Source organism: Benincasa hispida, chromosome 11 (genome assembly GCF_009727055.1).
Source record: "Benincasa hispida cultivar B227 chromosome 11, ASM972705v1, whole genome shotgun sequence".
Lineage (NCBI taxonomy): Eukaryota > Viridiplantae > Streptophyta > Magnoliopsida > Cucurbitales > Cucurbitaceae > Benincasa > Benincasa hispida.
This window is the reverse complement of record NC_052359.1, coordinates 49053438-49077198: the sequence shown is the minus strand read 5'-3', so window position 1 is coordinate 49077198 and position 23761 is coordinate 49053438. Positions and strand designations below refer to the sequence as shown.

The 23761-nt window shown below is 36.7% G+C and overlaps 1 protein-coding gene across 3 annotated transcripts; it reads right to left on the bottom strand.

Moving 5' to 3' along the window:
• Positions 1-918: 918 nt before the first annotated feature.
• On the bottom strand, positions 919-6562 carry LOC120090300 (vacuolar-sorting receptor 1-like). 3 transcript variants are annotated; one of them, XR_005485505.1, is made up of 13 exons: positions 5765-6559; positions 4465-5157; positions 4196-4284; positions 4014-4083; positions 3836-3919; positions 3442-3518; positions 3261-3342; positions 2566-2648; positions 2390-2456; positions 1900-2028; positions 1570-1676; positions 1024-1379; positions 919-992 (listed from the first exon to the last, which is right to left on the bottom strand). XR_005485505.1 is itself a non-coding variant. In XM_039047873.1 (12 exons), exons 1-12 carry the CDS (start codon positions 6060-6062, stop codon positions 1281-1283), a joined length of 1878 nt encoding a protein of 625 aa, XP_038903801.1. In that variant the 5' UTR covers positions 6063-6559; the 3' UTR covers positions 919-1280. The 3 variants fall into 3 exon arrangements, 2 of the variants coding, with proteins under 2 accessions (XP_038903801.1, XP_038903802.1); XM_039047873.1 differs by having other exon boundaries at positions 919-1379; XM_039047874.1 differs by lacking the exons at positions 2390-2456; positions 2566-2648 and having other exon boundaries at positions 919-1379; positions 5765-6562.
• Positions 6563-23761: the final 17199 nt, after the last annotated feature.

Here is a 23761-nt window from a genome sequence, read left to right as displayed (position 1 = left end):
CTCCTCTCTCGTCTCTTACTCACCAAAGTTGGTACAGAGGAGAAGAGGCCAGAGAAGAAGAAGACGTCGTACAGAGGAAGATTTCTCGCACAAGAGAAGAAAAGGAAAAAGAAAAAAGAAGAGTAATATTGTAACTTCACGTGGTCATGACATCAACAAAAGGGCATTTAACATTTTTTTTTTTTTAAAAAAGACGGATCATTTGTCTTTTTGAATCTTTAAAATGGGTCTTAAAGGTCTTTATCTCGGTAAAGTTTTATGCGAATATGTTCTGGTGGTGGAAATTTAATTTAACAATTATATAACTAATTGAAAGTTTAATCTCTAAAATTAAACGATTTTTGGGTTAAATTATGCCCATTTCTAAAATTAAACGATTTTTGGGTTAAATTTATGCCCATTTCTAAGTTTGAAGGTCTCATTAAACTTTTATGAGTTGGAAGGTTTAGTTTTTAAAACGTTCTTAGGATTTAGTTTCGAAGTTTCCACACTGAACATCTCTCCTTTCGATGTCTTATTTAAAATTCCAAGTTTTCAGTAGTCTTCTTATCTCGAGTTATGCAAGGATGCTTAGCTCGCCCACCCCTTTGTGCACATGATACGAGTGGCGTAAATGTCGCCTCTTTGACAGCATTGGACTTTGTGAATTTTTCTAATATAATGCTTACCAAATAATTATTATTAGATAATCAAAACAGCCTTCCTATTTCCCAATTAATTTGTTAAATGAGATCAGTTGATTACATTATCGGTAAGTATTACATTTTACGACCTACCACAAGCTCATTTCCACGGGCCTTTAATTTAACCAGCAAGTTGGGACTTCTTTCATAAAAAAAAAACGTTTTCTATGTTCCATACTCGTTCCAACATAGTTGATTACTGGGCCATAAAGACAATGCGAACAAAAATCTTAAATGCAGTCGAATTTGGCATCTAGCTCCGCTCAGCCCACCCTTTTATTAAGAAAGAGGATCTCAATCCTCACTCACCTGTCCCATTTGACGCCCAAAACGGACACACAAATAAATTGCACATTCCAGGCAATAGGTGGGAAAGGGAAGAAAAAGGACAAGCTAAAATCCCCAGATATTTCCCATATGGCAACAGGACTATAAACCTCAGCTGACTAGCTTAGCTATATTTATATATAATTTACAACCAACACACCTGCTGCATCAACCTAAGATAACATCAGTATCCGGCTTCAAGCCTCACACCTTTCATGTAGTCGACTCCACAAATGTCCAAAACCTGAATCTTCCAGTGAAGTCACCATATCAAATCTCCCCACGGGGGGCGTAATTAGAAGTCGCTCCTTGATTGTCCAAGGGCATATATTGAGCCATGATAGCCCGTATTTCAGAATCCATATACCTCTGCATTTTTAAATATAAAAATAAGAATGTCACCAAGTCAAAAATATTGGCATTAACATAAATATACATTCATTCTTGCAGTTTCCATACTATGATTTTTCTAGCATCAGTAGATATCGGGTGTTCATGCACCTCATTCAATTCTTAACAGGAACATATCAACATCAAAGATGCAATCAAATAACAGTACCCGGATTCTGTATTTGTAAACTGCATATCCTGCGATCCCAGTGATGGCCAACACAAGGATAATAATCTTTACAACGCTCCAGCTTGTCACAGTGTTCCCCATGCTGCCTAGTGAATTTTTTCAATGCAGTTTACAAAGTGAAATAATTCATCAAACGTACAAATAGAGCAACTGATAGCAACAGTTAACAGAGGATCATAACAGAAAATTTCTATACCACACATGGTTCTAGAGTCTAATGTTATGCTTCTGGACAAACTCACACAAGAGCGTGAACTTCTACTCAAATAATAATAATCATATGACCAAAGTGAGGCATTTCATCGATACCTATACATGTATCATGTTCGTGCATATACAGTAAACCATTTCTGCATCTGCAATCATAGCTGCCCCATGTATTCTGACATTTGCACTCTGAGCACTGGCATGCTAGCTTCTCCTTGCACTCGTCCACATCTGGAAAGCAAATAAAACCATGTAAAACATGTGAGCTACTTCAGAAACACATAATATTAACAAGCATTCTGTCGTCTTTTCAATCCATGGGCATACTATCAGAAACAGATACAACATTGCCACTAGTATGTTGAAACAAGATTCACTGCTTCGTATGAGTAAACCTAAAGAGAGTGGAGAACCACATCCAAATTTATCCAACTCAATTATTAATTATCTCTTATCATCTTTTAGGAAGTCATTTGACATGATAGAATCGAGGCTAAAATGGTTCAAGTTCACCAAATGCTAAACCATTCCTCACATGCTTTAAAATGATTAATAAATAAAGGTGGTGCAAAAATACAAGGGCGTTGAGCACCTTCACACTTGTGGACTCCATCGCCTTTAAATCCCGGAGGGCACTTGCAGCCCTTTGTATGGTCATCCTGACCCATCCATAAAAAATACAAGTAGTTGTGGTTATAATGATAGTTAGTCCATTCCCCCCCCCCCCCCCCAAAATGTTGAGCGCTATATGGTAAAAGATAAACTTACAGAACAGGCAGAGTAAGTTCTTCCATCTTTGGTGCCCTTCCAACAACCCCCATTATTTATTTCACAGCGTAAAGCTCCTGAGGCTAGCATGCAAAAGGCATATAGGTGGATTTTCCTCCATTTAGGCAGCAAAATGAAGTTCATAAAAGATAATACTAACAATTTTTGGAGAAATGGCTCCGATCATTTGTAATCATAGAAAGTGGAAAAAAAAATCATTGACAAACAAGGATACAAAAGGTCAGAAGGAAGAATTAAAATGAAGAAGATTCTAAGCATCCTCTCAAGTACCCTACTCCCCTCAATAGAGAAAAAAGAATCTGGTTTCTTTTGAGCTGACGATATTATAGGATTGCTAAGAATCAGCCTACCCAAAGAAAGACATGTTTTAGAAAATGAGGGGTCAAGGATAATTTTTTGTTAGCATGCCACAATAGACGGCAGGGATATCAAGAGACGACTTAGACACCTCAGAAAGAATTTTACCAATCCCCATCCAGATTTTCTCTCAACCATTCAATCCTAAGAATTTCTAACTATTGATTGCCAATGAAATCCATCTCTCATATTGTCACTGGAGTTTTTTACAAAATTCTCACCATCAATTACTGGTCATGATAAATTAATGAAGCAGAGGTATAATAATTTTCATGGCACCATCTTCATTTGATTTGCATAGTCTCAGGATAACTTACGTTCACAATGAGTATAGCCATCTCCAATGAACTTCACACCTTGAACAGTAGGACATTCACAAACTCTTCCTCGAAATGTATCCTAAGTTGCATGTGCCTTAGAAACAATTCTAAAATATACATATATCCAGAGAAAGTTACCAGAAAATCAATCCAAATGAATGTTTGAGAAATGGAATACCCTGCATGCAGAAACATTTGCATCCTTATTGTGCCAGCAACCACCATTATTTGTTAAACACTCATTTGTTTCAACGTCTGCAAATAAAAGATAAATCAGGAAATAACAACCATCACCATTACTTCAGAATTTAGTCGAGACAATGGAATAAGTTATTTACAATTTTGTAATACATAAATGCAATATGTACCCATCAAAGGTGCATTGGCATTCATGTATAATTGGGAATGAATGACTGAAATTTAATTCAATTTGAGCAACTAGTAAGACAATCCACTCAAATTTACTAGAAAACACTCTAACTGGGGATAAATGAAACATTTGGAGTGTGTTATTTGGGTCTGTGAAGGAGGGGCGGGGACTTTGCTATAGGGAGGGGCCAGTCAGTTAGGACCTTCAGTTAAACAAATTGCAGGCTCTGTGGTCTCCTGAAAACCAGAACAAATGCCTTTCAGAACTGCTCCTTTATCCAGCTTGCCTAAATTAATGAAACAAGATGAATAAGAAGAATATACATTATAAAAACATTCAGCGAAAATTTGCAAAGACAACAAGACCAAATTCCACTAAACCTCTATACTGTCTGTTATTTATGACAAGAGTCGGCAATATAGTAACATCTCCTCGGGAACCCCTACCAATCTGAAGAAAATAGCTAACAAGTGTAACATTAAGTCTAGGTTAAAAAATACCAAGGAAGAAAGATGTAAGAATAGAAAGTATTAAAAGAGGAAAAAGGCCATGGAAACTCCACCTGTGCATCCTGTTCAGCTTTAAGAATTGGGTTCTCCACATCTGCCCCTGGATCTCCAATACAGTCTTTTATCTTGTTAAGATCCATACCTTCACAGCCAGATTACCCAAAATAAGCACGTTAGAGATTGGTTCCAGTGTTGTAACATGAACCAAACACAACCTACTTTATTGAATAGCTCAAAGGAATGAAAAAGAAAAATTTTGGTAGCTCCAACTGAGTAAAAAAAAAAAATTGAATTTCATACAAATATACAACAATTAACCTACCAAAAGATTTAATAACTTCATTGGCACATTCCTCATTGTACTTCTTTTCTTTCATGGGACAACGGATTGAAAAGTCAGTGACATAATCCCACCAAAGCCAAGGTTTTCCAGATTCATTTGCAACTTTAAAGAAACAAATTTGGCGTAGATTTTGAACAACCACATCCTTTCCATCATATCCTTCACTGAAATCCTGTTCGGGATCTGGTGCACAGTATCTCCCATGATTGATGCATTGAGATTTGCATTGCTTACTCAAAGTAAAAGCATCTGGGCAGTACCATGTTATATAATGGGGAGTAAATTGAGTGTACCCTTTCTGCTCAAGTGTCTGAGCAGCTCCTTTGAAATTCTTCACAAACTCAATCTGACTATCACACTTTGGCCCACACTCATCATTACTATTTGTCCAAAATTCATACTCAACTCGATCATCAGGATGTGGAAGAGCTTCTGTCCAATCAAGATTTATACTAACCATCCCTTCACTAGATAGAGCTTTCTTGATGTCATCTCCCAAGCTTTTGCTAATAAGAGCAGACGGTATGGTAATGTCTTTTAGGTAACTGGCATCTGCCTTCTCTTCTTCTGGAGAGTCCATGGTAATCAACGGTTCAAGTCTATCATCTGCAACAAGGATCGCTGCAGCTCCACCATTTTGTGCATTCCACGCCTTCGTGGTGAAGTAACAATCTAAAACAAAGGCAAACAAATTCCTCAACAAAAAACGAAAATATTGAACAACAGCCAGACAGGAACCAAGACGTAGTAAAATTTGAATTAAAAGACAGGAAATAAGTAACATATAGTCCCTTACAGAGAACAATGTCATCAAATATTTAGTTTACAACTCGTGTCTTGAGCTTCACCGATGTCTTATCAAAGAACGAAACAGTTCAATTTTCTTCTTCTTTTTCTTTTTTCTTTTTTTCTTGTTTATGATATTATGTTCCCCATTTGGGCTATGAGATATTAGTGACTTGAATGAGACTCGCACATATACATGTGCTCGTGACAATCTAAAGATGAACCCTAAGTTGGGCAGGATTGTTGAGCATAACCAAACCCCAAGTGCTTTAAATGACCCCCATACCTATATAATACTAACTACTAAGCCACTAATTCGCTTGAACTAGAAAAAGCATAAAAAGAGCCAAATTTTACGGAATTTCAGCTCCCACCGTGCGATCATGCATACAGAATTGGAAAACTCAACGACCGGAAAAAGCCAAGGAGTTCGATGTTCGAAAAAATCATTCAATCGAGGGGAAATACCAAACATCATAGCGAGAAAGCTAACCTCCTCGATCGGCAAGAACAAAGGTAGGGAGACTTCCAGGTTTGGACTTGAAAGAGATACCGGCGTCGTCAAAGCTCTTGCATGCCTTCTGATTGGCTTTAGGATAATGCACGATGCCAGTCATTGTGCCTCCATATTCAGGAACCCCAAAATTCCCAATCGCACATTCGTAAACACCCTTGATGGAATCTGGGGAAATTATCTTCAAGCTGTTCTTCTCGACAACAAATCTACCCAAAGTGGAGACAGAAAGAAAAAAACAAACGGAGAGAAAAACACATGGTTTTCCCGGCATCATGAGATCGAGTAGTCAAGGGTGAAGAGAATCGGAATTGAGTTGATGAAGGTGGGTATGGAAGAAAGAAATGAAACTAGGGCTTTTGGATTTAAAAGAAACGGGAATCAATCAGTAGAATCATAATGGAGGACAGATGGTGGAGAGAATGGCAGGAGGGAGATGAGAGGAACAAAGTCAGAGATCGACGTTGAATTGCGGGGTAGAGACGTGTAACAATTTGATTCTGAAGTTGCCGTTGCAATGCACAAGGTAAGTCTAAAAAATGGAGGGTACCTTAGTCGGGAAGTAACAGGCAACTAAACTTACAGGCATGATAGAGAAAGAGGGAGAGACTTCGTTACTTTTTCATGTTGGGGGCTGCCCGCTGGGGCTTGGATTTTCCGCATGGAGGTTGACGATTCCACGCCCTGATCATGCCACTGTACTTGGTTACTTGCTCCCTTCCGTCTTCACTACTTCGAATGTTTATGTTTGTTCCAACTACTCTACTGATTGCTCAAATTTCACGGCCAATTTTCGTTTGAATGTACAATATTTTGTTTCATTTGATTTAGGATATTTGTAATGGATAGTAGAAAAAAGAAAAAATCTCAAAATATATCACTATCTCTGGAATATTTGTAAATATAAAAATGTTGATTAGTCAATTTTTGTTTGATTTTTGCTTATTTCATTTATCTGATTTTTGCTTTTTGTATGCTTCTTCCCTTTTTTTTTAAATTTTCTTTTTTTTTATCCGTTTTTTACTTCTTCCTTTTTTTTTTTTTTTTTTTTAAAAAAAAAAAAACTATGAGACTAAGTTTTGTACCTAAGACTTGAATGTATTCAATTCATAAGTGACTTAACACCAATAAGTCAATCATCAAATTTGATAATTATAATGAAGCATGAAATATAAATAGCAAATGAAAACGAATTTGGAAAAACTAATTTTTTAGTCCACAAATTGTACCATTTTTAGAAACATTTCTTAAAAGTTTGAAATAAGAAGCAAGAATAGTTATTAAACAAGTTTTTTTCTCAAAAAATGAGAAATATGAACGATATTAAACATGCCAATATATTTTTTTCTTTTTTATAGGACTTTAAGAGTATGATGTTTATCAAAAATAAACTTGAAAAAATGACATAGATGACCCAAAATGAAGGGCCCAAATTGAAATATTTGTGTATTTATTGTTGGGCTTGATGCCTAAACTCTCGTTGGGTCCTGTAGTTTGTAAACATTTGTATGAACAAACGCTTGTGATGTAATAATATAAGATATTTTCTTCACTGTTGTCTATGAAACATGATATGTTTTATTTGAATTTACACAAACCAATAAACTAAGATCCCTAGTTGTCGTTGTAACTTAGGCATGTATGTGGAGACATACAAGTGGATCATGCCTTAAGTGATAACCAAAATGGTCTATAGTATATGGATATAGAAGGGAAACCTTATCCAAATGACAACACAAATGTGACCCGCTTTGTTGATAGTTACAAGTATTGTGATGTGCTACAGATGGTCTGATCCTGATCATTCATGTGGAAACATACAAGCGAGGGTGTCCTATACAAAGGAGTTTGTATAAGACCGGACCACGAAGTGTATAGTCTCATTATATAACGCCGTTCATGATAGAGACTTCACTTCACTAGGATGACTATAGGTAACATGACCTTAATCCTGAATGAGTTGGGAACTCCTGCCTTTGAGGGCGGTCCTTTGATTTGCATGGGTGCTAGTGGCTAGATTGCCGACTCAAACCTACCACTTTGGGGATGAAAGAAATCAGACACGAGGATTTCCATGAGCAGCAAAAGAATCTTTCCAAATTTCAATCATATATGAACTTTACAATTACAATCACAAACGGAAATATGCGGTTATGCATAAAATAGAAATTACAGCATGTTTTCCTACAGATCAAGGGCAATAAACCTTTGTAGACTGATCTTCAAGTTCCTTGATCACGAACGTTCAATCACAACAACACAACAACACATGAACGTTCGTCCAACACGACCGCTACACGGCACGAATACTGTGTACTCGAACTAAGCGATCGCCAAGGTCATGAACACCCCGAACAATGCTAACGACCTCCACAGAACCTCAACAGTGTTGAGTTGAGTATGACACCATCAAGAAGGTTACCTCGGTATTCTCGGTGTGAGAATCCAAAGGGTGGGCTCTGTGTGGACTTAGTTAGAGGCAGAAAATCGGAGGAACCACAATCGTGTAAACGATTGAACAAGTGGGAGATGGAACAACCTACTGATTTACTCGAAAACTTCTCCGGAGAACTTTCTGAGAGTGGAAAATCTAAAAAAACACAATTTTGCAAATCTTATTTCTTTTCTTTCTAAAATTAGGAAAACATTTTTCCTTTTATTTTATGGTTACCATGAAACCATCAATAACCTCTCACTTAATTGGTTGTTAGAGAAAAAGAGATAATTATCCAATAATTAATATTATTATAAATATAAATGATAACTAACTTACCATAATATATTTATAACCTTTAGTTTTAATATTTCATCTCATGAAACATATAGACCATAGCTCTTTTTCTATTCCATGGCACTTAATGTAAATCTCATTTACATTAATCCTCCATTTGATGTATCTCATACACCATACTGATCATAGCTATATAATCGAATTATCTCTTGTCAATTTGAACATTTCAAATCAACACCAAGAACTAATCCTCAACTTGAATCCATTGAGCTACCAAGGGGACCTTATGAACCTATAGCTCGAAGCTCCAACGGTATGTGAATAATTGAATAAACTCTTTAGTCACGGGATCTATCATTTGTTAACTGCTAGGCACTCCACTAAAGACCGAAAACTGAACTCTCTTACTACAGATATATTATGTGTTCATCTTAACCAATCAACAACATGACAACCTTTCACAGATCGCTCGTAAGTACAACTCGGCCAGTAACCGTTATGCCCCTGTAGTTACATCTAACTCCTCAAGTACCATTGAGTCCTCTAATGAACATAAGTCATAGTTCTCTATGACTGAGTCCTCTCTTCCAAAGAGAAGTTGTGGCCACTATGTTCAAGCCCCAGAATCAGTCCTTAAGGGAGCAATCTATCTACTTACCCCTGATTCGAGAAAAGAATGAATTCCTTCTTGTGTAATTGAGTTCCCAGCTCCCAAATCAGATAAGTCTCCAAAAAGATAGGCATGTTGAGTTGGAAATCTGGCCACTCTCACCCATACTAAGCAAAACACCGTCCTCAAAAGCAGGAGTTCCCAGAACACTCAAGATTGAGGTTGTGTCACCTATGGTCGTTTAGGTGAGATGTAAGTCTCCAGTATCAACGATGTTATATATAGAGTCTAGTCATCTCGTGGTCCGATCTTATACAAACTCTCTGTATAGGACACCCCCACTCAAATGTATCTACATGAATGATTAGGATCTACCATTTGTAGTAGTTTAAAACACTTGCAAACCTCTACAAAGCGGGTCGTATCCGTAGTGTCACAAGGATCAGGTATCCCACCTTAATCCTTATACTACAGACCTATTTAGGTTATCACTTAAGGCATGATCCACTTGTATATCACATATACATGCTTAAGTTTACATAAGATAACCGTGGAGCTTTGTTTATTGGGTATGAGTAAAAGTCAGAATGAATTAACAATTATTTTATTCATAAACAATGTGTATAATTACAAACAGCGAGACTTTGGGAGAATTAAGACACCAATCTCAACAATCTCCCACTTGTCCTAATGCCTCCTTGAACTTATCAAGGGTTTCAGACTTACGTTGCATTTGGTAAAGATACCTGAATCTTGAATAATCATCTATGGAAAAGATAAAATATTCATACCCACCTCGAGTCCTAACATTCATCGGACCACAGAGGTCTGAATGTACAAGCTCCAAGGCTTCCTTGGCTCTGTAACCTTTTCCAGTAAAAGGTCGTTTGGTCATCTTACCTTTGAGGCATGATTCACATACCAACAAAAAGTTTTCTTTTACACTCTTTAGAAGTCCACTTTTCACCAACTTCTCAATCCTATTGAGGTTGATGTGACCTAACCTTAGATGCAAAATATGGGCGTTTTCCTTAGGAGAAACCTTTGTTCTTTTAGCTGTTGTTGTCGTACTGAACATTTCAGTGTTAAATAAGGCTCTTATGAATAACGGCCTCAGTACATATAAGTTACTTTCCATTGAATCAAAGCCAATCTCCATTCCATTCTTGAAAATAAACACTTTATTATCAGAAAAGGAGATGGTATACCCTTGTTCAATGAGACGAAACCAAAATTAAGTTTCTCTTAATATGAGGAACTACAAAAACATTATCCAGTAATAGATAACGTTTCTTGTCAACAAATAACTTCAGCCTGCCAGCAACAGCAGAAACAACCTCACTAGTGCCGACTCTAAGAGTCATCTCTCCCTGTGGCAATGTTTGCCAGGAACTGAATCCTTGGTAAGAGAAACTGACATGATTGGTAGTATCCGAATCTAGGATCCAGGCAGAATCGTCATTCTCTACCAAACACGTCTCCAAGACCAATAAATCAAATTTACCGTCTTTTCTCCTCTTTTGGTGGGATCAGTGTCAGAACAACTGACACTACTGGTTTTGTCATCCATCCCTTTATGCTCGAAAAGTAAGAATTGATGTTCAAACAAATCTTGCAACAAGTCCATGATCTCGCATGTAATGATCATGTTCTCAACCTTTTTGGTCAAAACATCAGGTATGTTAGCCAAAATGTGAAGTCGGGCCAATGAATTAGCCTTCATCCACACTTCATATACATTGCGAACACTTCACGGTGCATTAAGGGTTGGGACTTAAGGACACTCTTCAACCATGACAAATTCGAGGTCATTTACCACGAAATGCATTTTACACAATTCTTTCCATTGTATGTAATTAGTCATATTAAAGGTAGTAAACGGAAATACTAACGAGTTGCTGAAAAGAAAAACACATGACCTACGTTAGGTTTTAAGTACATGTTGTAAGACAAACAACATCCAATAAGGTTTTAGCAAAACTAATATGAACCCCATGTGACATCTAGTTTCGCAATGACGCTTCGAAGGTTTAGGATAAAAGTCGCCGAAGGGAGGTCAATTATCCCTCCTCTGAATTGAGAAGTTCTCAACAAGTCATTAATGCCAGAACAACTCTTGTTCCTATAACGACTAGTCATCATTGATTTGGTCAAGAGATCATTAACTTAACAATCTCCTGTAAGTGCGACCCGCTATTTTAAGCCCTAGAGATCCACCCTAAGCTGCCAATCCGAAGGGAAAAAATCCAATTGGGGCAAAACCTAAAGTGACTCTATCTATTTCTAGAGTTCACCTTGATCTTGACCAATTGCACAAAACCCATCCGAAGGGGGACGCTCCTAGGGCGCCATGAGGGAGTACAGAATGATCTCATGATATGAACCAATGACAGAGACCATAGGACGTGTTGACACATACCCTTCACCCACTTACTATAAACACTCTTTTTGTCCACCTTGATAGTGACTCATGCAAACACCATCCGAAGGGGGATGCTCCCAAGGCACCCCGAGGCCAAGCATGAATCTCACAATATGAACATACAAGGAGAAACGTGAGTGGAATCATAGACATATCAGATACATCTCTTCCTCCCACTAAGTATTTTATAACCTAGGGTTTAGTTTACTTAGAAAAAACACGACTAAGGATTTTAACTAAGTGATTTTTACGTTTGTCCAAGAGTACTTTTATCTTGGATACTTAAAAAATTTTTGATCATCATCCATTAAACTCTTTAATAGAATCCTTGAACAATTGTCTCATGCTTGTAGAAAATCTATCTAATTTACCTTTTCAGGTAGGTTTCCAGATAGGGGTGTTCTATTTCCGTCAGCTTAAATATCCCAGCCTAGACAGAACCCTCCTTAGAAAAAAGGTCCTTTACAGATAGATTTAAAACAAATATAATCTTTTATGCTAAACAATTTAATCCTATTAAACTGATCTTAAAAGATTAATCTAGGTTACTAAACTCTGTAGAACCATTTGAACTTAGGTCTATCTCAATCAAATTTTAAAACACTTTTAAAAAACTTGAGTTCACCCTAAGTCCACATGTAACTCTTTCTTATCGATTTTAGTTCTAATTTCCTTTATAACAATTATAAACGGAAACAACCAAAACCACAATGCAAAGCTAAGACATACAAGGCATTCATAACGATTATAAACAGCCTAAGTGTCATGCTTAATGCGTTGTTTATGCATTGCTACTTCTTTTATATAATATTTATACAAAAACAGCAACGAAATTGAAGGAACTCTTATAGAAGAGTACTTATGAGCGGAAAGCGGTTTTTTCCAATTCATTATGATAGAATTTCCACATATACATTCAAACAAACAAATATGCATTGATAACACTAAATTACTGGCATGCTTAAAAGATAAAAACAAAAGGCCGAGAGAACTTACCAGTTGAAGACTTTTCTTCACAAAACTCGGTCTCACCGTGAACGAAATCCTCTCGCTCTTTCTAGTCTAGCAAGTAGTTTCCCAGCAACACCACAGTCGTCTACATGAATAGCTTTGCACACACAACAGGCAACGGGGACGACACCACCAATCGGAGCCCTCAGTATTCTTGGAGTGAGAATCTAAAAGGTGGGATTTGATGGAATTAGTAGAGGGGAGGAGGAAAGGCTATCGTGTACTACGATTAAGCAAGTGGGAGAATAGAATGAATATCGTATAGTCAAGTGCTTGATCGTTTAGTGCGAGGTACACGATCGTGTAATAAAAGCTTAGCGATCGTCTATGAAAGGTAAGCTATTGTCTAATTATGCTCATGCGCTAAGCGATCGTCTAGTAAACAGTAAGCGATCGTTTAGATAAAGTGCGAGCAATAATTTAGGAAAGCGCAGGCGAGGGTATGCAATCATTTAATAAACGGGCGCTATTGTATAGGCTCTTAAACACTTAGCAATAGAATGCTAACACACCATGAGCGATTATGCGTGTCCCTTGCAAAATGAAAATCATTTTCATTTTATTCTTCAGTTACTAAAACTGAATTGAACTTCCCACTAACACACTAATTCGGAGAAAACGCCTGCCAATTATCTCATAACCGACCAATTAACAAAATAATAAATATAATCATATTATATTCATAACCTATAGTTTGATATCATATATCAACCATAGTATTATTTTCTCCTCAACTTGATATAAATCATATTTACATCCAATTTCCTCCAAAATAATGTATCTCATACATTTAGTCAATCATATCACATACAATTAACCAATTCAATTATATCATATATAATCCAACTCCCTCTTGTCAATTTGACCATTTTAAACTGACCCAAAAACTGATTCTCAACTTGTATCCAAGCTACCAAGGGGACCTTATGGACCTATGGCTCGAAGCTCCAACGGTACATGAATAGTTGACTAAACACTTTAGCCACGAGATCCACCATCCGTTAACTGCCAGGCATTCCACTAAAGGCCGTTAGCTGAACTCTTCTTACCACAAATATATTTCTATATCCATCGGATATAACCAATCATGAGTACGATGACCCTTCACAGATGCTCGTAAGTATAGCTGTGCCATTTTACCATTTTGCACTTGTAGTTACATCTCACTTTTTAAGTACCACTGATTCCTCTAATGAACAATACAACATAGTTCAACTATGTGTGTACACCTCTTGGGCCAAGAGAAGGTGTGTGGCACCACATCGTTCAAGCCCTGGAATCAGCCCTTAAGGGAGCTATCTATCTATTTGTCCCTGCTTCAGGGAAGGAGTGAATTCCATCTTGTGTAGCTGAGTTCCCAACTCCCAAATCAGGCTAATCCTCAAAATGGTAGGTTTGAGTCGGCGACTAGGCCACTCGTACCCATAAAAATCAAAGGACCACCCTCAATGATAGGAGTTGCCAAACTCACTCAGGATTGAGGTCATGTTACCTATGGTCATCCTAGTGAAGTGAAGTCTTTGTCATGAACGATGTTATATAACGAGACGTTAACACTTCGTGGTCAGGTCTTATACAAACTCTTTGTATAAGACGCCTCCGCTCGCATGTCCCCTTCACGAATGATTAAGATTAGACCATCTGTGACAAGTCACAACACTTGTAACTATTCCACAAAGCGGGCCGCATCTGTAACATTATCAGGATAAGGTTTCCCTCCTATATCCATATACTACCGACCATTTTGGTTATCACTTAAGACATGATCCACTTGTATGTCACCACATACATGCTTAAGTTACATAAAGATAACCAGGGATTTTCGTTTATTGGTTTGTGATAAAGCAAATAAAACATTCAGATGAGAAAATCAAGAAGTGAAGTAAATATCATATATTATACATCACAAGCGTTCATATAGACTGTTTACAAACTACAGGACACAAAACTTTAGAGCATCAACCCCAACAATCTCCCACATTTCCTAAAACGAAGTGAGGTGTACAAAAACAAGTACAAAACAATAAACTAGGGCATAAAAGCCCAATACAAGAAAACCTCCCACTTGCCTTAGTCCAGCCACGAGCGTTCCTGTAGACCCATGCTCTGAAGGTGACCCTCAAACACTGTAATCATGAGAGCCTTCGTAAACGGGTCAACAACATTATACTCCAAAGCGATCTTCGTGACGATCACGTCTCCTCGGTGCACTATCTCGCGGATCAGGTGATACTTCTACTCTATGTGTTTGCCGCGCCTACTCTATACTACAGCTCCTCCGTTAAGACTGACCTTGAAGTGGACTTACGAGAGTCCTTATCAATCTGAAAGTTAGAATCCGTGTATCCAGTAAGGATTAAATCCCTAGATCCATACACAATCATGTAGTCCCTCGTTCTCCAAAGATACTTGATGATGTTCTTCACTGTGGTCCAGTGACCCTGGCCTGGGTTAGACTGATACCTACTGACTATTCCCACAGTGTAGCAATTGTCTGGTCTAGTATAGAGCATCGCATACATCAGACTGCCAATTATAGATGCATATGGGACCCGTCTCATTTTCTTAACCTCTTAAGGCGTCTTAGGACACATGTTCTTAGACAAAGTGACTCCATGCCTGAACAGTAGTAGGCCCCTTTTGGAGTCCTACATCGAGTACTTGAGCAACATCTAGTACTTACCCTAGCTAAACGATCGTTTAGTAAATACTACATGATCGTATAAAAAATCTACATGATCGTTTAGATAAATCTCAACGATCGTCTACCTTAGACTACACGATACGACCAACTCTTAGTCTTCTTCCCCATTGAGAACCGCATCACCATGCTTCAAAATTTCATCATGAATGACTTAACTAGCTCAAACTTTTTGAATTATAGACTTGATAGTATGTTAATTACACCAAAAAACACAGGGTCCCTTACCAATTAACACTTTGTAATTGAAGAAAACTTTAATAGAAAGACAATTAAACCCATAAACATCCATCAACGTCATCCACAAAAGCATTTAACAATTAAACACAAATGTCGAAAACCCACCAAGATTGTAAAAGAAGTTCAAAACAAAATTGAAATTTGGAATATCAGAACAACCTGGCTCTGATACCAATTGAAGGAAATCGGACACGAGGATTTTCATGAGCAATGGAAAGATCTTTCCAAATTTTAATCGTATATGAACTTTACAATTACAATCACAAACGGAAACATGCAATTATGTATAAAATAGAAATTACAACATGATTTACTATAGATCAAGGGAAGAATCAACAAACCTTTGTAGATTGATCTTAAGTTCCTTGATCACGAATGTTGGATCACAGCAACACAGTAACACATGAACGTTCGTCCAACATGACCATTACACTGTACGAACATCGTGCACTTGAACTAAGCGATCGCTAAGGTCATGAACACCCCAAACACCACGAACAGCCTCTACAGAACCTCAACAGTGTCGAGTTAAGTATGACACCACCAAAAAGCTTACCTCGGTATTCTCGGTGTGAGAATCTAGAAGGTGAGCTCTATGTGGACTTGGTTAGAGGCAGAAAACTGGAGGAACCACAATTGTGTAAACGATTGAGCAAGTGGGAGATGGAACAACTTATCGTATAGGTCGATGTCCAATCGTTTAGGAAAAGCTATGTGATCGTCTAGCAAAAACTATAGGATCGTTTAGCTCATCGTCTAGTTGAGTGTCTATCATGTAAGAACACTCCAAGATCGTTTAGCTAACTCCAAGTTGTCGGTTAGTAAATCTGATTTACTTGAAAACTTTTCTGTGAGAACTTTCCGAGAGTGGAAAAATCTAAAAAACACAATTTTGCAAATCTTATTTCTTTTCTTTCTAAAATTAGGAAAACATTTTTCCTTTTATCTCACGGTTACCATGAAACCACCAATAACCTCCCACTCAATTGGTTGTTAGAGAAAAGGAGATAATTATCCAATAATTAATATTATTATAAATATATGAGTTTAAACCTTTCCAGGTACACCTCAGCAGAATGGTGTAATGGAGAGGAGAAACAGAACCCTTGTTGGACATGGTTCGGTTGATGAGGTACGGTTCCTTACCGGACTAATTTTGGGGTTTTGCAGTGGAGACTGTAGCGTATATCCTCAATTGTGTTCCTTCCAAGAGTGTTGCGAGAATACCTTTGGAGTTGTGGAACGGGCGTAATGCTAGTTTGCATCACTTCCGCATATAAAGTTGCCCAGCACATGTGCTTGAGGCTAATCCAAAGAAATTGAAACTACGTTGGAGGTTATGCCTCTTTGTAGGCTACCCCAAAGGTACAGGAGGGGGTTACTTTTATGATCCTAAGGAAAATAAAGTGTTTGTATCGATGAATGCTACCTTCTTTGAGGAGGATCATATGAGGAAGTACAATCCACGTAGTAAGATCGTATTACGTGAACTTTCCAACAAATTTACTGAAACTTCAACAAGAGTTGTTGAAGGGTCTGCCCCATCAACAAGAGTTATTGATGGAAGTTCATCTAGTATGTTAGTTCCACCTCATGAGTTGAGGGAACCTCGACGTAGTGGGAGGGTTGTGAACCCACCTATTCGCTATATGGGTTTTACGAAAATCCTGGCTATGGTAGTCGATGGCGAGATTGAGTATCCGTTGTCTTATCAGAAGGCAATGGAGGATGTTGACTGGGATGAATGGGTCAAAGCCTGGATCTCGAGATGGAGTCGATGTACTTCAACTCAGTATGGGATCTAGTAATCAACCTGATGGGGTAAAACCTATAGGTTGCAAATAGATCTATAAGAGAAAACGGGGTGCTGATGAGAAGGTACAAACCTTCAAGGCTAGACTTGTGGCAAAGGGTTATATCAAGGTGGAGGGAGTCAACTATGAGGAGAATTTCTCGCCTATTGCTATGTTGAAGTCTCTCCGCATTCTTCTGCCCATTACCTCATATTATGACTATGAGATATGGAAAATGGATGTCAAGACTCTGAGGAGACTATTTATATGATGCAGCCCGAGGGATTCATCACCCAAGGTCAAGAGAAAAAGGTTTGCAAACTGAATCGGTCCATTTATAGGTTAAAACAGGCGTCTCGATCTTGGAACATTCGGTTTGATACTGCAATCAAATCGTACGACTTTGACTAAAACGTTGATGAGCCTTGTGTTTACAAGAAAATCATCGACAGTTCAGTAGTTTTCCTAGTGTTGTATGTAGACGATATCCTACTCATTAGGAATGATGTAGGTCTATTGACATCAGTTAAGAACTAGCTAGTGACACAATTCTAAATGAAAGATTTAGGAGAGGCTCAGCTTGTTCTTATTATTTAGATCTTTCGGGATCGGAAGAACAAAGTGCTAGTGTTGTCTCAAACATCGTACATTGACAAGAAGTTGCTCAAGTACTCGATGTTGAACTCTAAAATGGGTCTACTACCTTTGAGGCATGGAGTTACATTGTCTAAGGAAATGTGTCTTAAGACACCTCAAGAGGTTGAGGAGATGAGATGGGTCCCCTGTGCATCTACAGTCGGCAGTTTGATGTATGCGATGTTGTGTACTAGACCGGACATCTGCTACGCTGTGGGGATAGTCAGTAGATATCAATCTAATCTAGGACAAGGTCACTGGATTGCAGTCAAGAAAATCCTCAAGTATCTTACGGAGAACGAGGGACTACATGCTCGTGTATGGATATAAGGATTTGATCCTTATTGGATACACGGACTCTGACTTTCAGACTGATAAGGATTCTCGAAAATCCACTTCAGGCTCAGTGTTCACTCTTAATGGAGGAGTTGTAGTGTGGTGAAGCACTAAGCAGGGATGCATCACTGACTCCACGATGGAGGCCGAGTATGTAGCTGCTTGTGAAGCTGCTAAGGAGGTCGTTTGGCTCAGGAAGTTCATGACTGATCTGGAAGTTGTTCTAGACATGTCTAGGCCCATCACTCTCTATTGTGATAATAGTGGTGCTGTGGCGAACTCCAGGGAGCCCAAGAGTCACAAGCGCGACAAACATATAGAACAAAACTATCATCTCATCCACGAGATAGTGCATCGAGAGGACGTGATAGTTGCGAAGATCGCTTCAGAGCACAATGTTGCTGACCCGTTTACGAAGGCTCTCATGACTACAGTTTTTTAGGGTCACCTTTAGAGCATGGGTCTACAGGACCACCCGCGGCCGAACTAGGGCAAGTAGAAGATTTTTATACTGAGCTTTAGTGCCCTAGTTTATTATTTTGTACTTGTTATTATGTACACCCACTCGCTTGAGGATAAGTGGGAGATTATTGGGGTTAATGCCCTAAACTCTCGTTGGGTCATGTAGTTTGTAAATACCTGTATGAACAAACACTTGTAATGTAATAATATGAGATATTTTCTTCACTGTTGTCTATGAAACATGAGATGTTTTATTTACATTTACCACAAATCAATAAACTAAGATCCATGATTGTCTTGTAACTTAAGGATGTATGTGGAGACATACAAGTAGATCATGCCTTGAATGATAACCAAAATGGTCTGTAGTATATGGATATAAGAGGGAAACCTTATCCTGGTGACACTACGGATGCGACCCGCTTTATTGATAGTTATAAGTGTTGTGATGTGCTACAGATGGTCTGATCCTGATCATTTATGTGGAGACATATGAGCGGAGGTGTTCTATTCAAAGGAGTTTGTATAAGACTAGACCACGAAGTGTATAATCCCGTTATATAACGCCGTTCATGACAGAGACTTCACTTCACTAGGATGACCATAGATAACATGACCTTAATCCTGAGTGAGTTGGGAACTCCTGCCTTTGAGAGCGGCCCTTTGATTTGCATGGGTGCGAGTGACCAGATTGCCGACTCAAACTTACCACTTTAGGGATTCGTCTGATTGGAGAGCTAGAAACTCAGCTACACAAGATAGAACTCACTCATTCCTCAAAGCAGGGGTAAATAGATAGATTGTTTCCTTTAAAGGGCTGATTCCGGGATTGAACGATGAGAGCGCCACACACTTTCTCATGGCCCGAGATATGTTCACTCATAATAGGACTATGATGTATTGTTCATTAGAGGGATCGGTGGTACTTAAGGAGCTAGATGTAACTACAGAGGGCAAAACAATAAATTGGCTCAACTGTACTTACGTGCATCTGTGAAGGGTTATCTTACTGTTGACTGGTTATATCCGATGGGTATATAAATATATATGTAGTGAAAAGAGTGTAGCTGTCAATCTTTAGTGGAGTATTCGGCAGTTAACAGAAGGTGGATCTCGTGACTAAAGAGTTTAGTCAGCTATTCACGTATCATTGGAGCTTCAAGCTACAGGTCCATAAGGTCCCCTTGGTAGCTCAATGGATTCAAGTTGAGAATCAGTTTTTGGGTCAGTTTGAAGTGTTCAAATTGACATAAGGGAGTTTGATTATATATGATATGATTATACTGGTTGAATTATATATGATATAGTTGACATGATGTATGAGATATATTAATTGGAAGAAATTGATATGAATATGATTTATATCAAGTAAAGAAGAAAATGACTATATTTTAAATGTTCATATGATGTAATATTAAAAACTAAGTATTAAATATAATATGATAAGTTAATTATTATATTTATTTATAATTATAACAATTATGAGATAATTATTGGTAGTTTCCCTTAACTGTGCGTGAAAGTGGGAGGTTATATTCAGTTTTCATAATTGAAGGATAAAATGAAAAATGTCTTCATTTTTGTAATCATCACATCATTTAAGTACACAGCCTAACGTTCAGTTCATGAGAGATTACACAACAGCTTCAATTGTTTGTCTAAACGATCGTGTACACGCGCTATTATCTAAACGACCGTGTAACTTTTTACTAAGCGATCGCGTGGCAAGCGAGCTTCACTAAATGATCGTCTAAACAATCACCTGATTTCCTAAACGATTGTATATCTTTACTAAACGATCAAGCATAAAGTCTATATGATAGACTCTATACTCTCCCACTTGCTTGGTCGTATAGTGCAATCGTTGTTTCCTTTTTCCCTCTACCAAATCCAATAGAGCCCACACCTCCTGGATTCTCACTCCGAGATACGAAGATCACTGAGTGGTGGTGTCCGAAAGGTTTCCTGTTCATGGAGAAGGTTGTTTGACCAGACGATCCACTAGACGATTGGGTTGGTGTTCGTAGCGACAGCGAGAGGTGCTGCTCCAAGACTTCACGAGAGCGAGAGAAAGTTAGAAGAAGAGTTCTTCAAAAGGTATGTATCTTGTCCCTTTTGTATTTATTTATAAAAGCATGCCATAATTTGTTCTAAGATGCATAACTAGTTTGTATGTTTGTGAATGCTTGTAATTCTGTTACAATGAATTTGGAACAATATTGCTTCCGCTCATAGGTTTTTTTGATAAGAATTCCTTCATTTATGTTCGTAATATTTATGTATTGATAATAACAATTATTAGTGATATTAGTGATAGAACTTAGATAGATATCAATTATATTTATGTATTAACAATATCGATTTTAGGTAGATATCAGTGTTAGAAGTCTATTAGTGATAAAAGTCTATTATTGATAATCATGATAAAACTTTCTCAATAATAGTTACTGATAACTTTGAATGTTAATATTTCAAAATTGATAGTCACTAGTGAAAGTTTGTCAGTGATAACCACTAATATTTTCTATTATTGATAGCTTAATTTTTTATGATTTTTTTCACAGTTAATATCCACTTATAGAAGTCTATCATCGATAGTCAACTTAGTGAATTTAATTAATAAAATTGAATCTCGAACTAAAGTGTAAGTGGAATGCTTAGAAATTATCACTAATATCATGTTATTAGTGACAGAAACTATCAACGATGACATGTTATTTGATGGTAAAAAGAAATGACATAAGTTCTCTCTTATAGCATGTTATCAATGATAGAAGCTATCACCGGTAACTACGATATAAGTGATATTAGTGAAATTGGTGATAAAACTTAAGTGATATCTATATATCGATGATATCAATGATGTAAAAGTTAATTTCATTTGATGAAAATCTATAATTGACAGCCAATTTATCAGTGATAGCCATTGATTGAAGCTATCAGTGATATGACTTAGGTATATATGAATAAAATGAATGATATTAATGATATTGGTGATATGACCTAGGTAAATATGAGAGATAGTGACTTATAAACCTCTTATTGATAGACTTCTATCACTTATAGCTTTAAATGTTAATCTTTGAAAGATGATAGTTTCCTTTCAAAAGTTGATAACTACTTATAAAAGTCTATTATTGATATCCACTGATAACATTAGGTGTTAATATTTCAAATTTGATTATAATCGATCAAAGTGTATCAATGACAACTATTGAAAATTGATAGCAAATTGAAAGTTGATATTTCAAGTGTTACTATTTTAAGGTTGTATTAGTATTTCTTAAATTGAAAGCTATTACTGATAGTATCTATTAATGATAACAACTAACAGTAGCCATCAGTGGCTATCACTATAGCTGCTATCAGTTATTATCATTGATAGTTGTTATTAGTGATAACTTTCAATTCGAGAAAACTAGAAGAAGAAGCACAGAATGCTAGGTTATGTGTGGGTTTTTTAGTCATTTACCTATGTAGCTATCACTGATAGCCACTATCAGTGATATTTAGCGCTAATTTTGTGCCATATCCCTAATATGTTTATCTTTGTTATACATTTTTTTCATCATTTTGGATCTAATTATTTTATGCAACTAGCCCTTTAATTTATACTATCGACATCATCGGCGTTGTTGCTTTGATTTCGATGAATATTATTTTATTTTCCATTTTGACATAGAGTTATTTTCTTTTAAATTTTGATGTTCTAACGTAAGTTTTGACATTAATTGTGCTATATCAATGTTTTAAAAAAATGTGTTATATCTCCAAATTTTTAATTTGATTTTAATATTACCTCTTAATTGTATTAATGGTGCCAAAATGATACGCTAAATATAAATATATCAGTTAACCGATCCTATATTCAAATTTTTGATATCTTCGTATTATATCTTAATTCAAAATACATTTTAAGTATAACAATGGTGCATCATTAGCATATCAGTACTTCTCAAACATGGATTTGTTCAAACGATAATATGTCAACACTCGTTCAAAATTCAATTTCACATGTAATATTCTTGTATTAATAGTTTATCAACATTCATTCTTAATCGTTACCAAATGAACGAATTGAACTTTTATATATCGATGGAAACATACTAGAAAAATATTACTTGAAAGAAAATGAATAAGGATTCAAATTAAGTCCACGAATAATAACAAGTGCGGTGAATTTTATATTAGTTGATTGGTATATTGAACATAATATATATCAGATGTACTATTGATATATATATTGATACATCACAACAGTAATCAAAATTTAAAATAAATCATTGCTAGATTTGCAAAGAATATACTTTTTTTAGCCTTAGAATTGTGCCTAAACATGTCTACATTTGTATTTCATATTTCCATATATATATATATATATATGAGTTCAACATCAATAGGAGAGGTGGTTTGTTAAAAAAGAAATAGAAGAGGTGAATTGACGTTTCTAAAAAAAAATCACGAAACATACAAAATAAATAACAAAATATCATTAATGTGAATATGATATAAATAATAGATATTTTAACTGGTTTCAAAAGTATAGAATGCTTATCTCTCTCTTTTTTGAAATTTTTGCTTTTATAATTTTTTAAAAAAATTCCATCGACATTGACTTTTTGTTAATAGTTTTTTAAGTACAACAATTGTGAGTATGAAGGATTGAACCTCCAACTCCTAGGCTTGAAGATCATATTAATGTTGAGTTGTATGTCCTAAAACTCGCAATTTGTAAAGTTAAACATATTCTATTATCATTAAAGATGTTATTCAACATTTCTTCAATAAAGTTGTTATTGAACTATTAAATTGCACTTGTAAAGACTAAATCCAAAAACTAAGATCCATGGCTATTATATGAACACTTGAACTTTATGTAGAGACATAAAGATGGATCAAGTTCGAGTAAATAGCCAAAACGGTCTATAGTGTACGAATAAGGTTGGGTGTCTTATTCTGGTAACACTATTGGATGCAGCCAACTCTATAATTGTTACAATTTGTTGTAAGGTACTACAAACGCAATGATCCTGA

What these genes read in the sequence shown, in the direction of transcription:
- LOC120090300 (XM_039047873.1), bottom strand. Translation starts at nt 6,062, where the DNA reads ATGATGCCGGGAAAACCATGTGTTTTTCTCTCCGTTTGTTTTTTTCTT. An exon ending in TGGCTATACTCATTGTGAAC is followed by an intron (nt 2,649 to 3,260) that starts GTAAGTTATCCT and finishes TTTGCATGCTAG; the next exon opens with CCTCAGGAGCTTTACGCTGT. An exon ending in TGGAGTCCACAAGTGTGAAG is followed by an intron (nt 2,029 to 2,389) that starts GTGCTCAACGCC and finishes TTTGCTTTCCAG; the next exon opens with ATGTGGACGAGTGCAAGGAG.